The sequence below is a fragment of the Salvelinus sp. IW2-2015 genome, linkage group LG20 (assembly GCF_002910315.2).
Source record: "Salvelinus sp. IW2-2015 linkage group LG20, ASM291031v2, whole genome shotgun sequence".
Classification (NCBI taxonomy): domain Eukaryota; kingdom Metazoa; phylum Chordata; class Actinopteri; order Salmoniformes; family Salmonidae; genus Salvelinus; species Salvelinus sp. IW2-2015.
The window spans coordinates 64,663,735-64,683,596 of NC_036860.1; the positions used below are offsets into that span (position 1 = coordinate 64,663,735).

At 43.3% G+C, this 19,862-nt stretch overlaps 1 protein-coding gene across 1 annotated transcript; it reads left to right on the top strand.

Moving 5' to 3' along the window:
• Positions 1–3,634: 3,634 nt before the first annotated feature.
• LOC111981412 (programmed cell death 1 ligand 1) lies at positions 3,635–9,212 on the top strand. Its single transcript, XM_024012659.2, has 6 exons — positions 3,635–3,822; positions 4,876–4,935; positions 5,136–5,486; positions 5,726–6,004; positions 6,606–6,719; positions 7,847–9,212. Exons 2-6 carry the CDS (start codon positions 4,881–4,883, stop codon positions 7,870–7,872), a joined length of 825 nt encoding a protein of 274 aa, XP_023868427.1. The 5' UTR covers positions 3,635–3,822; positions 4,876–4,880; the 3' UTR covers positions 7,873–9,212.
• The last annotated feature ends 10,650 nt before the right edge of the window (positions 9,213–19,862 follow it).

Below are 19,862 nucleotides of genomic sequence, written 5' to 3' on the forward strand. Positions count from 1 at the left end.
TTTGAAATAGGCTATATGATCCCGCTGGTAATAGATCTGTTGTTGTATTACTTGTGAGGAACAGCTGAGTGAGCATACATTTCAATAATTTCCATTAATTTTTTTATTTACTGGGCTGATGGTGCCTCCATCTGATGTTCAGTCTCAGCGGAGGGAGAGAGCAGCAGGCTGAGTGTCTGCCTCTCAACATCCCTCTGCTCAACCTTTCGTCCACTGACACTGACCAAAAAGGGACACCGTCTTCCAGCTGATGGCGAAACTCGAGTCAGGGTAGTGAGGTCTGCACAACGCATCACCGGGGGCAAACTACCTGCCCTCCAGGACACCTACACCACCCGATGTCACAGGAAGGCCATAAAGATCATCAAGGACAACAACCACCCGAGCCACTGCCTGTTCACCCCGCTATCATCCAGAAGGCGAGGTCAGTACAGGTGCATCAAAGCAGGGACCGAGAGACTGAAAAACAGCTTCTATCTCAAGGCCATCAGACTGTTAAACAGCCACCACTAACATTTAGTGGCCGCTGCCAACATACTGACTCAACTCCAGCCACTTTAATAATGGGAATTMATGGAAATTTATGTAAAAATGTATCACTAGCCACTTTAAACAATGCCACTTAATATAATGTTTACATACCCTACATTACCCATCTCATATGTATATGTATATACTGTACTCTATCATCTACTGCATCTTGCCATCTTTATGTAATACATGTATCACTAGCCACTTTAAARTATGCCACTTTATGTTTATATACCCTACATTACTCATCTCATATGTATATACTGTACTCTATACCATCTACTGCATCTTGCCTATGCCGTTCTGTACCATCACTCATTCATATATCTTTATGTACATATTCTTTCACTTGTGTGTATAAGGTAGTAGTTGTGGAATTGTTAGGTTAGATTACTCGTTGGTTATTACTGCATTGTCAGAACTAGAAGCACAAGCATTTCGCTACACTCACATTAACATCTGCTAACCAGTGTATGTGACAAATAAKATTTGATTTGATTTGAGCTCGTCGTTTCAAATTGGAGCAAATTAGTCATAGTCTGCAGAACAAGCAAGGAGGTGGGCAGAGCCAAGCACAAGCTAGCAAGATCCTACTGGCGCGTTCTAGTATTTATTTGCATATTTCCGTTAGGGAACGCCTCTTCTGTGAAGTGGCGTGTGCAATAACTCAATTCGCCTTTGCACTCTTTTGAGTGAAGTTCAATCTCGGGCTTCTCAATTCAAATCAATTCAAAGGGCTTTATTGGCATGGGAAACATGTCAACTTTGCTGAAGCAAGCGAAATACATAATAAACAAAATTGAAATAAACAATACAAATTTACAGTAAACATTACATTCACACACGTTCCAACGGAATAGAGACATTTCCAATTGTGTAAAGTACTTATGTAGAATACTTGAAAAGTKGTTTTTTGGTGTATCTTTACTCTACTACTTAGATTTTTGACAACTTTAACTTTTTCTTCACGATATTCATAAAAYAATTATGTACTTTTTACTCCCTACATTTTCCCCGATACCCAAAAGAACTCGTTACATTTTGAATGCTTAGCAGYACAGGGAAATTGTATAATTGACACACTTATCAAGAAAACATTCCTGGTCATCCCTACTGCCTCTGATCTGGCAGACTCACTAAACATATGCTTCGTTTGTAAATTATGTTGGAGTGTTGGAGCGTGCCCCTGGCTTTTACTTTTGATACTTAAGTATATTTGAGCAATTACATTTACTTTTGATAGGTAACCAGATTTAAAACCAAATACTGTTAGACTTTTACTCAAGTAATATTTTACTGGGTGACTTTCACTTTTACTTGAGTCGGAGTTCCATAAAGACCATTTCAAATTTCCACGAGCGCTGCGCTCCAGACCCTAAAACTGAGCATGAGTAAAACCCTWCGCTTTATACGGTTATCCATAAGAAACGTCGACATAATGCAGTTTACTTTAAATCACCTCTGAGGGAATTTATCAAAAGTAGCAATTTGACTGAAAATTTGACTGGAAAATCGAGAACACGTCAACACTGAATGTCCCCGAAACATGCGTGCCACATCCACAGCTCGCGGGAGACTGTTTCATTGGTCGGATTTTGGCCACTGAGGAAATTCGATTAAACTGAACCGCGGTGCATAGGTTATGGCCCGTGACATGAACAGGCAAAAGCGGTGAGGGAGGAACGCCCTTCTCCAATCGAACAGTAATTTGCGCCACTCGGTCATGTTGTCAACAAGGCAGCATGATGTATAGTTCAGAAACATACATTTTTTTCCATTAAAAAAAATTGTTTTTATTGAGTAGGCAGATAAAGCATTTTTATCCAAATAAATCACTTGTGCATGTGTGAACACAAACTCATATGCAAAACCGAAATGTAGGAACAGTAAACATAGAAATAGCACACATAGAACATATCTACCGCTTCTTAGACTTGCTTTCAATGAGAATGACAGATCTATAACAGGTATTTCTATGTGAATTTGGTCGGGTCCAATGCAAACATTTTTATCTCAATGTCAAATCATTTTTGGGTAACAGTTAAGTAAGTACCATACTGTGATTGTTTTCAATTAAAATGGTAAAAATATTTTTTTAAATAGCTCATTAGCAAATGGGTGGCAGGGTAGGCTAGTGGTTAGAGCATTGGACTATTACCTGAAAGGTTGCAAGTTCAAATCCCTGAGCTGACAAGGTACAAATCTGTCACAGGCACTGTTCCTCGGCCGTCATTGAAAATAAGAATTTGTTCTTAACTGTCTTGCTTAGTAAAATAATAAACAATCTCTCAAGCAAGATTTTTGCTAGGACTTTCTGGCAGTGGTCTGAGCTGGGAGGGGAAAACTCAAAACTAGCTGTTTTTGACAGAGATGTTGAGAACTTTCTTTCTTACTGATCTGTTCACTAATTTGTCCAAGCAAGCCAAAACAGGCTGACATTTCAAGAATCGTTTCAAACGGCTCTTACATAAAAAGGGCATTATCATCATTTTCACAATTTCCCTGTATTATTCCAACCGATATATAAAATATAGCAAATAACGTTTTTGACTGCACTGGGCCTTTAATAAATAAAGTATGGAAATAAACAAGGAAGTAGTCTGGGCTGGGGTGTTCCTTTGCTGTAGTGGGTATTTTGGCTCATTGCCTGAGACTATCATAATAGACTCCTAGACTCCTCCTCTTTACCGTAACTTCCAAGTCCTTCCTTGTTGAGTAAATACAGGGTAAATCAACATTTTCTACCCTGACAGTAAAAAGTGTGTAATCTTGGGAGGGTTTCGATGATTTCCTCCATTAGCCAACATTCGATATTACAAAAACCCTACAACTATTTTGCAAAATGAAAGGAGGATTTTAACCATAAATGACTCTGATTAAAGTTATCATTATGGCCAGGACTATTTACGACAAAAATTAACAACAAAAAATTAAGAGCTCTGTATAGACAGAGATCATTTATCCAGGTTCCACAACCGTACTCAATCCCAATCTCCTTTTTTAAAATCAGGAATTCTCCTGGCCCTAAATGATAATAGTCTTTATGTTTTTAGTGATKATTTTGCCATGGCAAATGTTGTTATACTAGGTTATTCACCTCTTTGTTCCCAGATAAGTAAATGAGCAAATATCGCATAGTCACTATCAGGAAACTACTCGGCTTTGACCGGAGGATGTCGATAATTACAGTAGAGGGAGAGGATCGAGAGGAAGTTGCATACTAAAAAACAGAATATATGACTGATGTGATGTGAGAGGAACTCTGAAAGAACAAGCAAGACTTCAGCAAAGGTAGTAGAACAATACACACTGCATTTAATGCGTGCTTTAACTTCAATTAGTTTATGTGCCAATGTTTTATTGCTTTTGTTTTAATCAATTTCTATGATTTTAAAGCTTTTATTTGCTTATCAGAAACTTAAACTTGATGATATATTGTGGAGACTAATATTGTTATGTTGAATTTACTTTAAGGATTTTTAATATTTTTTTTATCCTATTATATATTTGTCTCTGCCAGGACATTTTGAGTTGACMTTTTCTGAGCAAGGCTTTCCCCAATCCACTACTTGGGTTAAATAACTAAATGAATAACCTATTCACTGTAGCAGAAAAGCTCTTGTTATGTTTCAGTATACACTCTGTTATACACAAATTAATTTACCATGGTTTACCATGCTGCGGCGATAAAACCCTCAGATGGGGGATTGATTTCCATGATTTGGATGTATTATTCTTATTGATTGAAAGTGGAATCTATGAAATCAGAGCTGCACTGAACCTGGTGTTATTAACTCCATTTATTTACACCCCCTGTTCTTAACCAGAGAGAGCCTGTACATACATGATGCAGAATGGTACCCATGATCAGTAGTGGTATTATTTAAATATATATTTTTGTCATTAACCAGACGCTCTTATCCAGAGCAACTGCTTTGTTCAAGGGCACATTAACACATTTTTCATCTAGTCGGCCTCAGGGAATCGAACTAGCGACCTTTCAGTTACTGGCCCAACGCTCTTAACCGTTAGACTACCTGCTGCCCTATAGGAAAGTAAAATGCTCTATTTCTGCCAATGCTGCTGACTCATACCAGTCTGGTCTAATCAGGAGATAAAGTTAGACTACACAGCAACAAATTAATACATATTCTTTCATGCCTTTTCTCCATTGCATCAGTTGCTGAAGCACCCGAGAACCAGTTCAGACCAGACTRATACAGTAGTTCTAGTGTGCCAATTTCTGTTCTATTTCAAAGGACTGACTCATTTTTTATTTAACTCAGGACTCCACTTACAAAAGCTATTGGTTGCAAAATTTCAAACATGTCATTCCTTCTCTAGGTCAAATGGAGAAGGCTTTTGTCTTGGTTTTACATGTAGTCCTATGGCCAACTCTTGCAGGTATGTCATTGACTTTTGAAAGTACATTCACGATAATACAATAGACTCAAAAGCCACCTTCATATTTTTTTGTCCATTGTTTAGAGCACACTTTAGCCTGGTTATTGTGACTTCTGACTGACTGTTGGATATCTGATCTCAATATGGATGATATTGCCAATGTTGCTAATCTATCTCTGACCCCCCCCCCCCACACACAGCCTTGTTCACAGTGGAGGTGGACAGTCTCTCACATGTGGCGGAGTTCAACGGTGATGTCACCATGGGCTGCAGGTTCCAACCTGGGGGCTGGGACCCGAACCTGTCAGTGATATGGCAACGGGTCCAGCCTCTTCCAGATGTAGAGGTGTACAAGCTGGATAACGGACAGGAGGACCTCACTTCTCAGAATCTCCAGTACCGCGGCAGGGCACGGTTGGTGTCGGAGGAGCTGACCAATGGCTGGGCCAAGCTACATGTGTCCAGGCTGAGGATCAACGACTCTGGGGTGTACCGATGTCTTGTGGAAATGGGGGGAGCTGATTATAAACAGACCACTTTGACTGTCAAAGGTGAGTTAAAGCTCTTTCATTGCAATAGCACAGTACTGTAGTTTTTATAAGCAGTCAATCAATATTAGGTAATGAACTTGTCTGAAAAYAATTTGGTAACATTTTACTTTGTTTTTCTTATACGACACAGTAATTACACTGTATTCACATGCTGTTACATAAGTAGTTTAACCACATTATAAGTACTGCATTGTAATAGAGTTGAATGTTTTATCATTCAACTTTCATGTGTCCTTTAGCTACCTATAAGACTATCATTAAAAGCATGCAGAGACGTGGGGGAGATGAGGTGGAGCTGGCCTGTGAGTCTGAGGGCTATCCTCTTGCCACAATCAACTGGAGAGACAAGAGTCTCAGGAACATCAAATCCAACGACACCGTTGTGAAAACTCCAGACCAGCTTTTCCATGTCACCAGCAAGATAACGGTCAAATACTCTGAGAAAAACAACTATACATGTGCCTTTGTGGAGAAAGGTGAAGCTCCAAAGGGTCCATCAGCCAGGTTTGACATCCCAGGTATGAAGTGGGTGAATTTCCCTGTTTGGTTACACTATTTGAAGGGCATCTACATAAGGACTTCATAACACATTCATAACTCATACATAACACATTTATAAGCAATACCATGTGACATTATAGTGTGAAAGCACTATAGTTAAAGCACAACAAGGTCTATTTAACCTCTGAATGGAAAGTGGGAGAGCATAGATGATGCTTTAAAACGGGTGCTTTCCTCAACGAGCATAGTGCTGTAAAGCGTAGGTGTCGGGGTGATGTTTTCCCTTCCATTCAATTAATCACATTGTAGGCGTCATAAGTCAATGTGGGGAAAAAATGGGCTTTGAAGATGGCTAGCAGACAGTGTATAAATKTTTTCATGAAGACCCAATTTTTGTCAGAACTTCTACCAATCATTGTTGCTTGGTAGTGGCGCTGTTTTTAGTTTGACCAATTTCTGGAAATTCTCTTAAACCCTTTTTATCTGGTGTAATATTGTTCTCTTTCCTAAATGTTTTTTTTATGTTTAGAAATTTTTACTAAGAACATAGGCAGTATTATATACAGTTTATGATGAAAAATAAAATGGTTTCACTCTCCCTATCTTTTTTACTCACAGATGAAATACCTGTGCTTGAGAGTAAACCTAACACCCTTTCTATTGTATTGGGCACGACGTTGACGGTGGCTATGATCATTGCAGCTACCATCTTGGGGTATCGCAGAAAGAAAGGTAACATACACTTAACTTTTCTACAGTTCTTAATTGATTTGCACACATTTTTTATCTCAAGTTTGTTACAAGGAGTTTCCACTGTTTCATGTTGCCTGAGATAGACAGCCTAGAGAGGAAGTATGTACTTTAACCTCTAAAGTTGTAACTGATGTTGAAGCCAGAATGATCYCGTACAGAGTTAGTGTGAGACTGGAAAAAAAAAAATCTGAATCTTGTGACAATGACTTAGAGTCCCTAATGACTTAGCATGTGAGAGCATGAGTGTGTGCTTTCTAAACCTGTCTGAACTGCCACGTGTGGAAACACCCCCACAGTTTGTTTTTGTGTTGGGGGGGGGTTTCACATGTTGTAAATCATGTGGATGGTTTACTACTACTACTACTAATAATAACAACAATAATTTAATACATTGGTAAAGCATCTTTTAATTTAAACAAGAAAAATACCAAAGTGCATGAAATAAAATAGAAAAAATATATTTTTTTTTAAACGAAACAAATATATCTAACCATATCATGAAAGCAACAATCAAATTCTAGTAGGAAGGGTAGTCCAGCCGATAGAGATGAGTATTAAGGCCAGCTTTAAAAGTCCCGGCAGCCTGATATAGAGCTAGTCATTCCTTATTTTTAGAAAAGTCCCCTATCAGTCTCGATCTCTATCAAGTTTACAACACAGGAAGTTGGTGGCACCTTAATTGGGGAGGACGGGATTGTGGTAAGGAACAGTCAAAAGGGGATCCTTGGGACGTCCCAACTCTGACGACACCACGTTTAAGTAAAAAAAAAAAGAAAAAAAAAAGGGTTACGGTAAGGGTTATTTATGGCAGGGTAACACTAACACTTGTGGTAATGGCTGGAATGGAATAGTATGGTATCAAATACATGATTACCATTATTATGAGCCATTCTTCCCCTCAGCAGCCTCCTATCTTACAGTATTACTGCAATAGCATTTTGAGAAGTCAGCGTGTTAAAAACCAAAGAGCGAGAAAGAGGAAAGGAAAGTCCCAACCTTAGACACTAAAAGTGTTACAAAATTACTACTTTCTAAGCAATAACATGAATAGGACATCTCATGCAACATTATGTAAACTATAACCCGCCTTTACGTTCTGTTCACAGGGAGGCCCAGGACCATCAAGCTCTAACACCCTCCTGGGCTCAACAGAGGTGTGACCTCTGACCTGTCTGGACCCCTTTCGGCAGCTCCAACTGGTCCTGGTGATAGACTGTTTGTGACTGTCAGTGACCTGTACCAGGAGGCAACAGAGAAAGAGACTKCTCACTGAAACTGTAAACTCTGCCAGGAGAGGACTGAGAACACAAAAGACTCATGGACACACATACACATTGACTCTGTCAACGAAAAGTTGAATTGTGCTACATTTTCTGTTAACTAAATGTGATGCATCCGGGTTGGCATTTCCACTCACTACCAAATATGTTAATGAGAGGAAGCCCAGTTGCCGGCAGTGGGAGAAGATGGAGCGAGATGGATTTTGGCCGACATTGCTAATTTTCTCATCGATTAAAAAGTTGATCTCCATACAGTTTTCTGTTTCCAAAACTATAATCTGTAAAAAACAGAGTGGATTGCATTTTTTAGACTAACATTTGCCAACGATTTTTTTTTAAATGGCGTTGTTTAGGAGTGCAAGGGTGAATTGAGWACTTCACAGAGTAGGCGTTCCCTAATGGAAATATGTAAATATATGCTATAATGTGCCAATAGGATCTCACTAGCTCGCTCTTGGCACTGCCCACCTCCTTGCTTGTTCTGCCCATTATGATTAATTTGCTCCCATTGGAAAGACAGGCTGTGGTCTATCTTGGGTTAGTTATAAACGTCTTTGTCTAGGCCTTCTCATAATGTCATCAAAAAGTATTGCTTCTCCTTCACTTAGAACTAGAATGGTCCATCTACAGAAATTATTATGTCAGGTGCATTAAATATGCACTATGCCGAAATCGCTCCACCATTTCCTGGTTGKAAAAATACTAATAGTTCGCCTAATTTCAGTTTATGTGACAAAACAAGTGCTCATTGTGTAGATAATCATTGTACAATCTAAACAGCTGTGAAATATATTTTCCATAACCAAAAATATWGTATTTTCAGCTGTGAGAAGCTGGTGTACAAAACCAAAAGTAAAAGACTCAAAAACAAAACTTCAGAATGGGGAAGCATAGAAATAGCTCATATAGAACAGATCTACAGCTTCTTAGACTTGCTTTCAATGAGAAAGACAGATCTATAATGCATATTTCTATGTGAATTTGGTCAGGTCTCCCAAAAATGTACATATTGCAGCTTTAAGTGATGRTCTGTTTTGTGTTATTTACTAGATTTTTTCGTTTCATACAACTTATTGGAAGATTTTTGGTCCCTCTGAAGGCCTAGGTCCTATGGTCATGGTTCGTCATTGCATTTACTTACTGTATATCTTGTACCGTTACTAAGTGTAATACAGAGATAATAACATGTTTATACAGAGATGTCCAACTTTGGGGGATTTTATTGAAAAAACAGTTCCCTTCCATCCTTCCCATGAAACCCCAGAAGGAAAATTAGTGATTCCAGCCACAGTTTAAGTATCGCTCATACTAACACAGTTGTTTACTGTACTCCAGGTATTTGATACTGTTTGATACGCATTATGAGTCTAACCATTTGATGACTTAGACCTTGTGACCACACAGTTTCACTTTCTGTCTGAGTCATATGGCAACTCTACAGTGGGACTGGATTGAGTCAGTCCATTGCACAATTTCCTAGAAAAGAACTTTGTCTATAGACATGAAAGATGGGTGGTGCTGATGGGAAATGCTGATGATGTTTCCTGCTTAAAGAAATATCTCGGTCATCAAATTGAAACTCAGTCATCAACTCTGGTCTTTTTTCTAATTCACATAATAAGATATGCTCACTCGTACATTGTAAAACATGTGCCATGATAATGATTGTATGCTATTCGTGACAGTCTATACCTCGCAAAATCAAATCTGAACCCTTAAAACCAATTGCACAGCTTTTTTCCCTTCTTCCCCTCTAATCAGGGATTGATTTAGTCAAAGATGATGGATATACTGACCGTCCTAACAATGGGAGTTGTTGTCCACAAAGCYGCAAGGCGCGCTGTCTAGCTTTCGCCTATCCTTTCTTTGGATTGGTGGATACATCTCATTATTGTGATCTTTTTTTGTAAATATTCAATGAAGGTTGTTGACGTCAACCGCCTGTAATKAACGGAAAGAGATGCTATGCTACTAGCCTTATGCCATAAATATGCATAGCCATCTCGGGACAACACCGATATGGAGTTGTTTTTTTTAACTTACAAGTTGCCGGGATGTCACGTGTCCTACTATATCAGTACACTAGTAACAATAATACATTTTCGGGGTACCAAATGCAACACTCTCTCATTGACCTCCATAAAAAAACTCCTTGGTTGTTGGGCGAAACAACGAAACTCTGCCGAGTTGGGGCTCCCTCTTCCTATGTCTCTCTGATTTAGGCCTGCGACACCAGGTGGGTGCAATTCATTATCAGGTAGAACAACAGTACTCCGGACCTCCACAGTAGGATTTGAATACCGCTGGTCTATACTTTGTTACACAAGGAAACAGACAAGGATTTCCCAGTGGCTCCACCCTGAGGATCTTGGTGTGTCTTACCTCAGATACCAGTTTCTTCCTTCTGTTGTCCGAAACGTATCTGTTCTACCATGGTATTAAATAACATCTGACATTAGTTTGGAAGGAGGCTCTGTTGATCAAAATTCAAATGTTCTCTCGCCTCAAGTGCAAAGATTGGGTCTGTGCTGGGTAGTGCTGAGTGATTAGTGCTTTAAAAAAATATATACAGTATATATACAGTGCCTTTGGAAAGTATTCAGACCCCTTGGAGCTCAGGCACATCCTGTTTCCATTGATCATCCTTGAGATGTTTCTACAACTTGATTGGAGTCCACCTGTGGAACATTCAATTAATTGGACATGATTTGGAAAGGCACACACCTGTCTATATAAGGTCACACAGTTGATAGTGCATGTCAGAGCAAAAACCAAGCCATGAGGTTGAAGGAATTGCCCGTAGAGCTCCGAGACAGGATTGTGTCGAGGCACAGATCTGGGGAAGGACACCAAAACAATTCTGCAGCATTGAAGGTCCCCAAGAACACAGTGGCCTCCATCATTCTTAAATGGAAGTTACGAAACACCAAGACTCTTTTTAGAGCTGGCCGCCGGCCAAACTGAGTAATCGGGGGAGAAGGACCTTGGTTAGGGAGGTGACCAGGAACCCGATGGTCACTCTGAAGGAGCTCCAAAGTTCCTCTGTGGAGATGGGAGAATCTTCCAGAAGGACAACCATTTCTGCAGCACTCCACCAATCAGGCCTTTCAGGTAGAGTGGCAAGACGGAAGTCACTCCTCAGTCTAAGTCACATGACAGCCTGCTTGGAGTTTTCCAAAAGGCACCTAAAGACTCTCAGACCATGAGAAACAAGATTATCTGGTCTGATGAAACCAAGATTGAACCCTTTGACCTGAATGCCAAGCATCACGTCTGGAGGAAACCTGGCACCATCCCTACGGTGAAGCATGGTGGTGGCAGCATCATGCTGTGGGGATGTTTTTCAGTGGCAGGGACTGGGAGACTAGTCAGGATCGAGGGAAAGATGAACGGAGCAAAGTACAGAGAGATCCTTGATGAAAACCTGCTCCAGAGCACTCAGGACCACAGACTGGGGCGACGGTTCACCTTCCAACAGGACAACAACCTTAAGCACACAGCCAAGACAATGCAGGAGTGACTTCGGGACAAGTCTCTGAATGTCCTTGAGTGGCCCAGCCAGAGCCCGGACTTGAACCCGATTTAACATCTCTAACACTAAACATACAATTATGTATTTTACATTGAAAAGGAAGGTGAAATCTTATAGATAGTGGTTTTATAYTTTGATTATACTATACATAGAAAGTATAAAAGTAATTTAACGCCTTTTAACCTTTCTTGGAGTATGCAGCTTTACTAGTTATTGTTTATGGTCCTCTCATGATAAATATTATTATCATTATTTAATACTTTCGGGGATTACGTAGATTACATTTTAGATTGCATGATGTAGTTACATTTAAGAAGTTTAAAGGGGAAATCAGGAGTTGCGTCCATTTTTGGAATTATAAATTAATGATATGACTCTTGTTGGTGAAAATTGGGAGCCGGCTCGCATATCAGAAGAGCTTAATCTATTTATATATATAAAAAAAAAAAATTAAGATATGAATAATCAAAAGATTTAAATGAATAGAATTAACTAATTCAAAGAACGAAAAAATAAATAAAATAACATAGGCCTAAATGCTCAAGCGCACACACATTCGTTCTGACTGTCTGCTTAGACTAACAGCCTCACCTGTTGTTCCTGTCAGTCAGAGACGCAGTGTCAACCAATGAACGTGAGGGAGGGCCGAGCCAATTCACTCACAGTCACACACTTAGCAGCCGAGGAGAGAGAGGAAGGACAGCTGTGAAAACAACAGCTGGAAAATGGAGCACTGTGCTCATGATGCCATCTATTTTGTGAAGTGCACCAGTCCCTCCTGCAGCAAAGCACCCCCACAACATGATGCTGCCTCCCCCGTGCTTCACGGTTGGGATGGTGTTCTTCGGCTTGCAAGTCTCCCCCTTTTTCCTCCAAACATAACGATGGTCATTATGGCCAAACAGTTCTATTTTTGTTTCATCAGACCAGAGGACATTTCTCCAAAAAGTACGATGTTTGTCCCCATGTGCAGTTGCAAACCGTAGTCTGGCTTTTTTATGGCGGTTTTGGAGCAGTGACTTCTTTCTTGCTGAGCAGCCTTTCAGGTTATGTCGATATAGGACTCGTTTTACTGTAGATATAGATACTTTTGAACCTGTTTCCTCCAGCATCTTCACAATGTCCTTTGCTGTTGTTCTGGGATAGATTTGCACTTTTCGCACCAAAGTACGTTCATCTCAAGGAGACAGAACGATTCTCCTTCCTGAGTGGTATGACGGCTGCGTGGTCCCATGGTGTTTATACTTGCATACTATTGTTTGTACAAATGAAAGTGGTACCTTCAGGCGTTTGGAAATTGCTCCCAAGGATGAACCAGACTTGTGGAGGTCTACAAAAAAAACTTCTGAGGTCTTGGCGGATTCTTTTGATTTTCCGATGATGTCAAGCAAAGAGGCACTGAGTTTGAAGGTAGGCCTTGAAATACATCCACAGGTACACCTCCAATTGACTCAAATTATGTCAATTAACCTGTCAAAAGCTTCTAAAGCCATGACATAATTTTCTGTATCTTTCCAAGCTGTTTAAAGGCACAGTCAACTTTGTGTATGTAAAGTTCTGACCAACTGGAATTGTGATACAGTGAATTATAAGTGAAATAATCTGTCTGTAAACAATTGTTGGAAAAATGACTTGAGTCATGCACAAAGTAGATATCCTAACCGACTAGCCAAAACTGTAGTTTGTTAACAAGACATTTGTGGAGTGGTTGAAAAACTAGTTTTAATGACTCCAACCTAAGTGTATGTAAACTTCCGACTTCAACTGTATGTGTATATGAGCAGTAGATGAGAATGTAGTACTGTCGTGGAAAATCATTTCAAATACAACGCTTATCAGAACTTGTAAAATCAAACATGCTTTTTATTACAATTGTATAGCCAACTGGCATGTCCCCGCGGAACACACCCCGCGGAACACACACCTCTCAGAAGTCCAGTCCTTTATATTTATACCCACATAGTATTGTCCATCCCTTATGAAGTCATTCACCACCATCTGCTTTCAATTAGTTTATAATGGTGGCCAGACCCTCTATCCCAGTGTGTCAACAGACCCCATGCCCCTTCCCTTCACCACTAAATCAATGCACTCTTTGTTCTAGTCTCCCCTATCCTTAGTGTGTCCAATTGCCTTAGGCGTCCATGTGTCTGGTCAGTCTGTCAGCACAATGGAGAAAATAAGAGGGCCAGAACGTCCCTTAGTATATCTCCATTACCACAGTCTCATGATCAACGTGAACATGTGGTTCGTTACTTTAATGTTCAGCTGTCTTATGTTACTACTACAATACCAGTAGACAAAACATGAACCTGAACAAATAAGTTACTGTTCTCTCTTTTCAGCTATGTGACAGCATCAAAACTTATGCTCCTGTGTAAGGGTCTGCAGCGAATCACAGCCAGCCGCCAGAGAGAAGCAAATGTAATCACAGGACATGTGACAGAGTTGATGGACACCCAATGTTCATCAATGGACAGAAAGTTCCACAGAATGGAATATAGTCACGTGCTATCAGAAAACGCTGCACTTGACCCCAGGTTTAAGAAGTTAGCCTTCAGTGATCTAATCCAAGATGGATCATCTAATCCAAGGTGGCGTAGCAGTAGGACGTGTGTGTTTGTCCTGGTCTTATCCCGTGTAAATAGCTGGTCTTCTTTGTATATATCTGTCAGCGATTGTGTGCATATATGTAGCGGAGTCAGGCGCAGGACACAGGTGTTGAGCAACACAACGGAGTTTACTCAAAATACAAGCAAAATTCCACATAGGAATAATAACAAACACACTAGCACATACAACAACCACTAACGACACAAACAATCACGGACAGAACAGAAATGTATACCAGAGGATTAAATAGGGAACATGATAGGGGAATTGAAACCAGGTGTGTGTAATACAGACAAAACAAAACGAAACTGAAACATGGATCGGTGGTGACTAGAAAGCCGGTGACGTCGACCGCCGAACACCACCCGAACAAGAAGGGCCGACTTCGGCGAAAGTCGTGACAGTACCCCCCCCTTGACGCGCGGCTCCAGCAGCGCGCCGACACCGGCCGCGGGGACGACCCGGAGGGCGAGGTGCAGGGCGATCCGGGTGGAGACGGTGAAACTCCTGTAACATTGAAGGATCTAGAATGTCCTCCACCGGTACCCAGCATCTCTCCTCCGGGCCGTACCCCTCCCACTCCACGAGGTACTGAAGGCCCCTCGCCCGACACGCCTTGAGTCCATGATGGCTCGTACGGTATACGCCGGGACCCTCTCGATGTCCAGAGGGGGCGGAGGAACCTCCCGCACCTCAGACTGCTGGAGCGGACCAGCCACCACCGGCCTGAGGAGAGACACATGGAACGAGGGYTTAATGTGATAATCAGGGGGGAGTTGTAACCTATAACAAACCTCGTTCAGTCTCCTCAGGACTTTGAATGGCCCCACAAACCGCGGACCCAGCTTCCGGCAGGGCAGGTGAAGGGGCAGGTTTCGGGTCGAGAGCCAGACCCGATCCCCCGGTGCATACACCGGGGCCTCACTGCGGTGGCGGTCGGCACTCGCCTTTTGCCTCCTGATGGCCCGTTGTAGCCGCACATGGGTAGCGTTCCATTTCTCCTCTGAGTGCCGAAACCATTCATCCACCGCAGGAGCCTCAATCTGGCTCTGATGCCATGGTGCCAGGACCGGCTGATAACCCAGCACACACTGAAAAGGTGATAGGTTGGTAGAGGAGTGGCGGAGGGAGTTTTGGGCCATCTCCGCCCAGGGGATGTAAACCGCCCACTCCCCCGGCCGGTCCTGGCAATAGGACCACAGAAACCTACCCACATCCTGGTTGACTCTTTCCACCTGCCCGTTACTCTCGGGGTGGAAACCTGAGGTAAGGCTGACCGAGACTCCCAGGCGTTCCATAAACGCCCTCCAGACTCTAGACGTGAATTGGGGACCCCGATCAGAAACTATATCCTCAGGCACCCCGTAGTGCCGGAATACGTGGGTGAACAGGGCRTCCGCAGTTTGTAGAGCCGTAGGGAGACCGGGCAAAGGAAGGAGACGGCAGGACTTAGGAAACCGATCCACAACGACCAGGATCGTGGTGTTACCCCGCGACGGGGGAAGATCCGTCACGAAATCCACCGATAGGTGTGACCACGGTCGCTGTGGAACGGGAAGGGGTTGTAATTTCCCTCTGGGCAGATGTCTAGGTGCCTTGCACTGTGCGCATACCGAACAGGAGGAAACATAAACCCTCACGTCCTTAGCTAAAGTGGGCCACCAGTACTTCCCAGCAAGGCAGCGCACCGTCCGACCGAGGCCAGGATGACCAGAGGAGGGTGACGTGTGAGCCCAACAGATCAAACGATCGCGGACATCAAACGGAACGTACAGACGCCAGACACGTACAGATGTCCGTGTCCACCTCCCACACCACAGGTGCCACCAGGCGAGAGGCTGGAATTATGGGAGTGGGATCTGTGGACCGCTCCTCTGTATCATACAGCCGGGACAGTGCGTCTGCCTTAACGTTCTGGGAACCTGGTTTGTAGGAAAGGGTGAAAACAAAACGGGTGAAAAACATGGCCCACCTTGCCTGGCGAGGGTTCATTCTCCTCGCCGCCAGGATGTACTCCAGATTGCGGTGGTCAGTCCAAATGAGAAAAGGGTGTCTAGCCCCCTCAAGCCAATGTCTCCACGCTTTCAGAACCATGACAACAGCCAACAACTCCCGGTCCCCCACATCATAGTTTCGCTCCGCCGGGCTGAGCTTCTTCGAAAAGAATGCACAGGGGCGGAGCTTTAGCGGCGTACCCGAGCACTGAGACAGCACAGCCCCTATCCCTGCCTCGGACGCGTCCACCTCAACTATGAACGCTAAGGAGGGATCAGGATGAGCCAGCACGGGAGCCGAGGTAAACAGAGCCTTCAGGTGARCAAAAGCCCTGTCCGCCCCAGCTGTCCACTGCAGTCGCACCGGTCCCCCCTTCAGCAGTGAGGTAATGGGAGATGCTACCTGACCAAAACCCCAGATAAATCTCCGGTAGTAGTTGGCAAACCCTAAAAACCGCTGCACCTCCTTTACCGTGGTTGGAGTCGGCCAATTACGCACGGCTGAAATGCGGTCATTCTCCATCTCCACCCCTGACGCTGGAAAGCGGTACCCTAGGAAGGAGATGGACTGTTGGAAGAACAGACATTTCTCAGCCTTGACATACAGGTCATGTTCCAACAGTCGACCAAGCACCCTGCGCACCAGGGACACATGCTCGGCGCGTGTAGCGGAGTATATTAGAATGTCATCTATATACACCCTGCCCGTGCAGGTCCCTGAAAATCTCATCTACAAAGGATTGGAAGACTGATGGAGCATTCATTAACCCGTACGGCATGACGAGGTACTCATAATGCCCAGAAGTGGTGCTAAATGCTGTTTTCCACTCATCTCCCGCCTTGATACGCACCAGGTTGTAAGCGCTCCTGAGGTCCAATTTTGTGAAGAAGCGCGCCCCATGTAATGACTCGGTCATACTGGCTATGAGTGGTAGCGGGTAACTGTATTTTACCGTGATCTTATTTAAACCTCGATAATCAATACACGGGCGCAAACCTCCATCCTTCTTCTTCACAAAAAAATAACTTGAGGAGACAGGTGAGATGGAAGGCTGAATGTATCCCTGTCCCAGAGATTCGGTGACATATGTCTCCATAGCCACCGTCTCCTCCTGTGACAGAGGATACYCGTGACTCCTGGTAAGTGCAGCTTCTACCAAGAGATCTATCGCACAATCCCCCGGTCGATGGGGTGGTAATTGAGTCGCCTTCTTTTTACAGAAGGCGAGTGCCAAATCGGCATATTCGGGGGGAATGTGCATGGTGGAAACCTGGTTTGGACTTTCCACCGTAGTGGCACCTAAGGAAACACCTACACACCTCCCTGAACACTGACAGGACCATCCCTTGAGAGCCCTCTGTTGCCACGAAATAATCGGATCATGAGAGGCCAACCAGGGAAGACCCAACACAACAGGAAAGGCAGGAGAGTCGATCAGGAAGAGACTAATTCTCTCCTCGTGATCCCCCTGCGTTCTCATAGCAATGGGCGCTGTGACCTCCCCAATCAGCCCCGACCCCAAAGGACGACTATCTAAGGCGTGTACAGGGAAGGGAACATCAACAGGAACAATAGGGATCCCTAATCTATGTGCCAAGGAGCGGTCAATAAAGTTCCCAGCTGCGCCTGAATCTACTAGCGCATTATGCTGGGGATGCGGGGAAAACTCAGGAAATTCTATAGGTAACCACATGTGTGTGCCATTTACCCGTTGATGTCTTAGCTCTCCTGATCAACACCTGTGTTTGCTTTATGCCTCTCTCTAATGTCAATATGCCTTGTCTACTGCTGTCTTGGCTAGTTCTTATTGTTTTATTTCACTGTAGAGCCTTCAGTCCCACTCAAAATGCCTTAGATAGCTCTTATGTCCCACCCCACACACATGCAGAGACCTCACCTGGCTTAACTGGTGTCTCCAGAGACGAAACCTCTCTCATCGTCACTCAACGCCTAGGTTTACCTCCACTGTACTCACATCCTACCATACCATTGTCTGTACATTATGCCCTGAATCTATTCTACCACGCCCATAAATGTGCTCCTTATATTCTCTGTCCCCAACGCACTAGATGACCAGTTCTTATAGCCTTTAGCCGTACCCTTATCCTACTCCTCCTCTGTTCCTCTGGTGATGTAGAGGTTAACTCAGGCCCTGTAGCCCCCAATTCCACTCCTATTCCCCAGGCGCTATCATTTGTTGACTTCTGTAAACGTAAAAGCCTTGGTTTCATGCATGTTAACATCAGAAGCCTCCTCCCTAAGTTTGTTTTATTCACTGCTCTAGCACACTCCGCCAACCCTGATGTCTTAGCTGTGTCTGAATCCTGGCTTAGGAAGGCCACCAAGAATTCTGAAATGTCCATCCCCAACTACAACAATTTCTGCCAAGATAGGACTGCCAAAGGGGGTGGAGTTGCAATCTACAGAGATAGCCTGCAGAGTTCTGTCATGCTATCCAGGTATGTGCCCAAACAGTTCGAGCTTCTACTTTTAAAAATCCACCTTTCCAGAAACAAGTCTCTCACTGTTGCCGCTTGTTATAGACCCCCCTCAGCCCCCAACTGTGCCCTGGACACCATATGTGAATTTATTGTCCCCCATTTATCTTCAGAGTTTGTACTGTTAGCTGACCTAAACTGGGATATGCTTAACACCCCGGCCGTCCTACAATCTAAGATAGATGCCCATCAATCTCAAATTATCAAGGAACCTACCAAGTACAACCCTAAATCCGTTAACACGGGCACCGTCATAGATATCATCCTGACCAACCTGCCCTCTAAATATATCTCTGCTGTCTTCAACCAGGATCTCAGCGATCACTGCCTCATTGCCTGCGTCCGTAATGGGTCCGCGGTCAAACAACCACCCCTCATCACTGTCAAACGCTCCCTAAAACACTTTAGCGAGCAGGCCTTTCTAATCGACCTGGCCTGGGTATCCTGGAACGATATTGACCTCATTCCGTCAGTAGAGGATGCCTGGTTATTCTTTAAAAGTGCTTTCCTCACCATCTTAAATAAGCATGCCCCATTCAATTTTTTTTTACTTGACTGCCCTTAACCAGCACAAAAACATCCTGTGGCGTACTGCATTAGCATCGAATAGCCCTCGCGATATGCAACTTTTCAGGGAAGTTAGGAACCAATATACACAGGGAGTTAGGAAAGCAAAGGCTAGCTTTTTCAAACAGAAATTTGCATCCTGTAGCAGAAACTCCAAAAAGTTCTGGGACACATGGAGAATAAGAGCACCTCCTCCCAACTGCCCACTGCACTGAGGCAAGGAAACACAGTCACCACCGATAAATCTACTATAATCGAGAATTTCTTTTATAAGTATTTTTCTACGGCTGGCTATGCTTTCCACCTGGCTACCCCTACCCCGGTCAAAAGCTCTGCACCCCCCACAGCAACTTMCCCAATCCTCCCCCATTTCTCCTTCACCCAAATCCAGATAACTGATGTTCTGAAAGAGCTGAAAAATCTGGACCCCTACAAATCAGCTGGGCTAGACAATCTGGACCCTCTCTTTCTAAAATTATCCACCCGCAATTGTTGCAACCCCTATTACTAGCCTGTTCAACCTCTCTTTCATATCGTCTGAGATCCCTAAAGATTGGAAAGCTGCCGCGGTCATCACCCTCTTCAAAGGGGTAAGCACTCTAGACCCAAACTGTTACAGACCTATATCTATCCTACC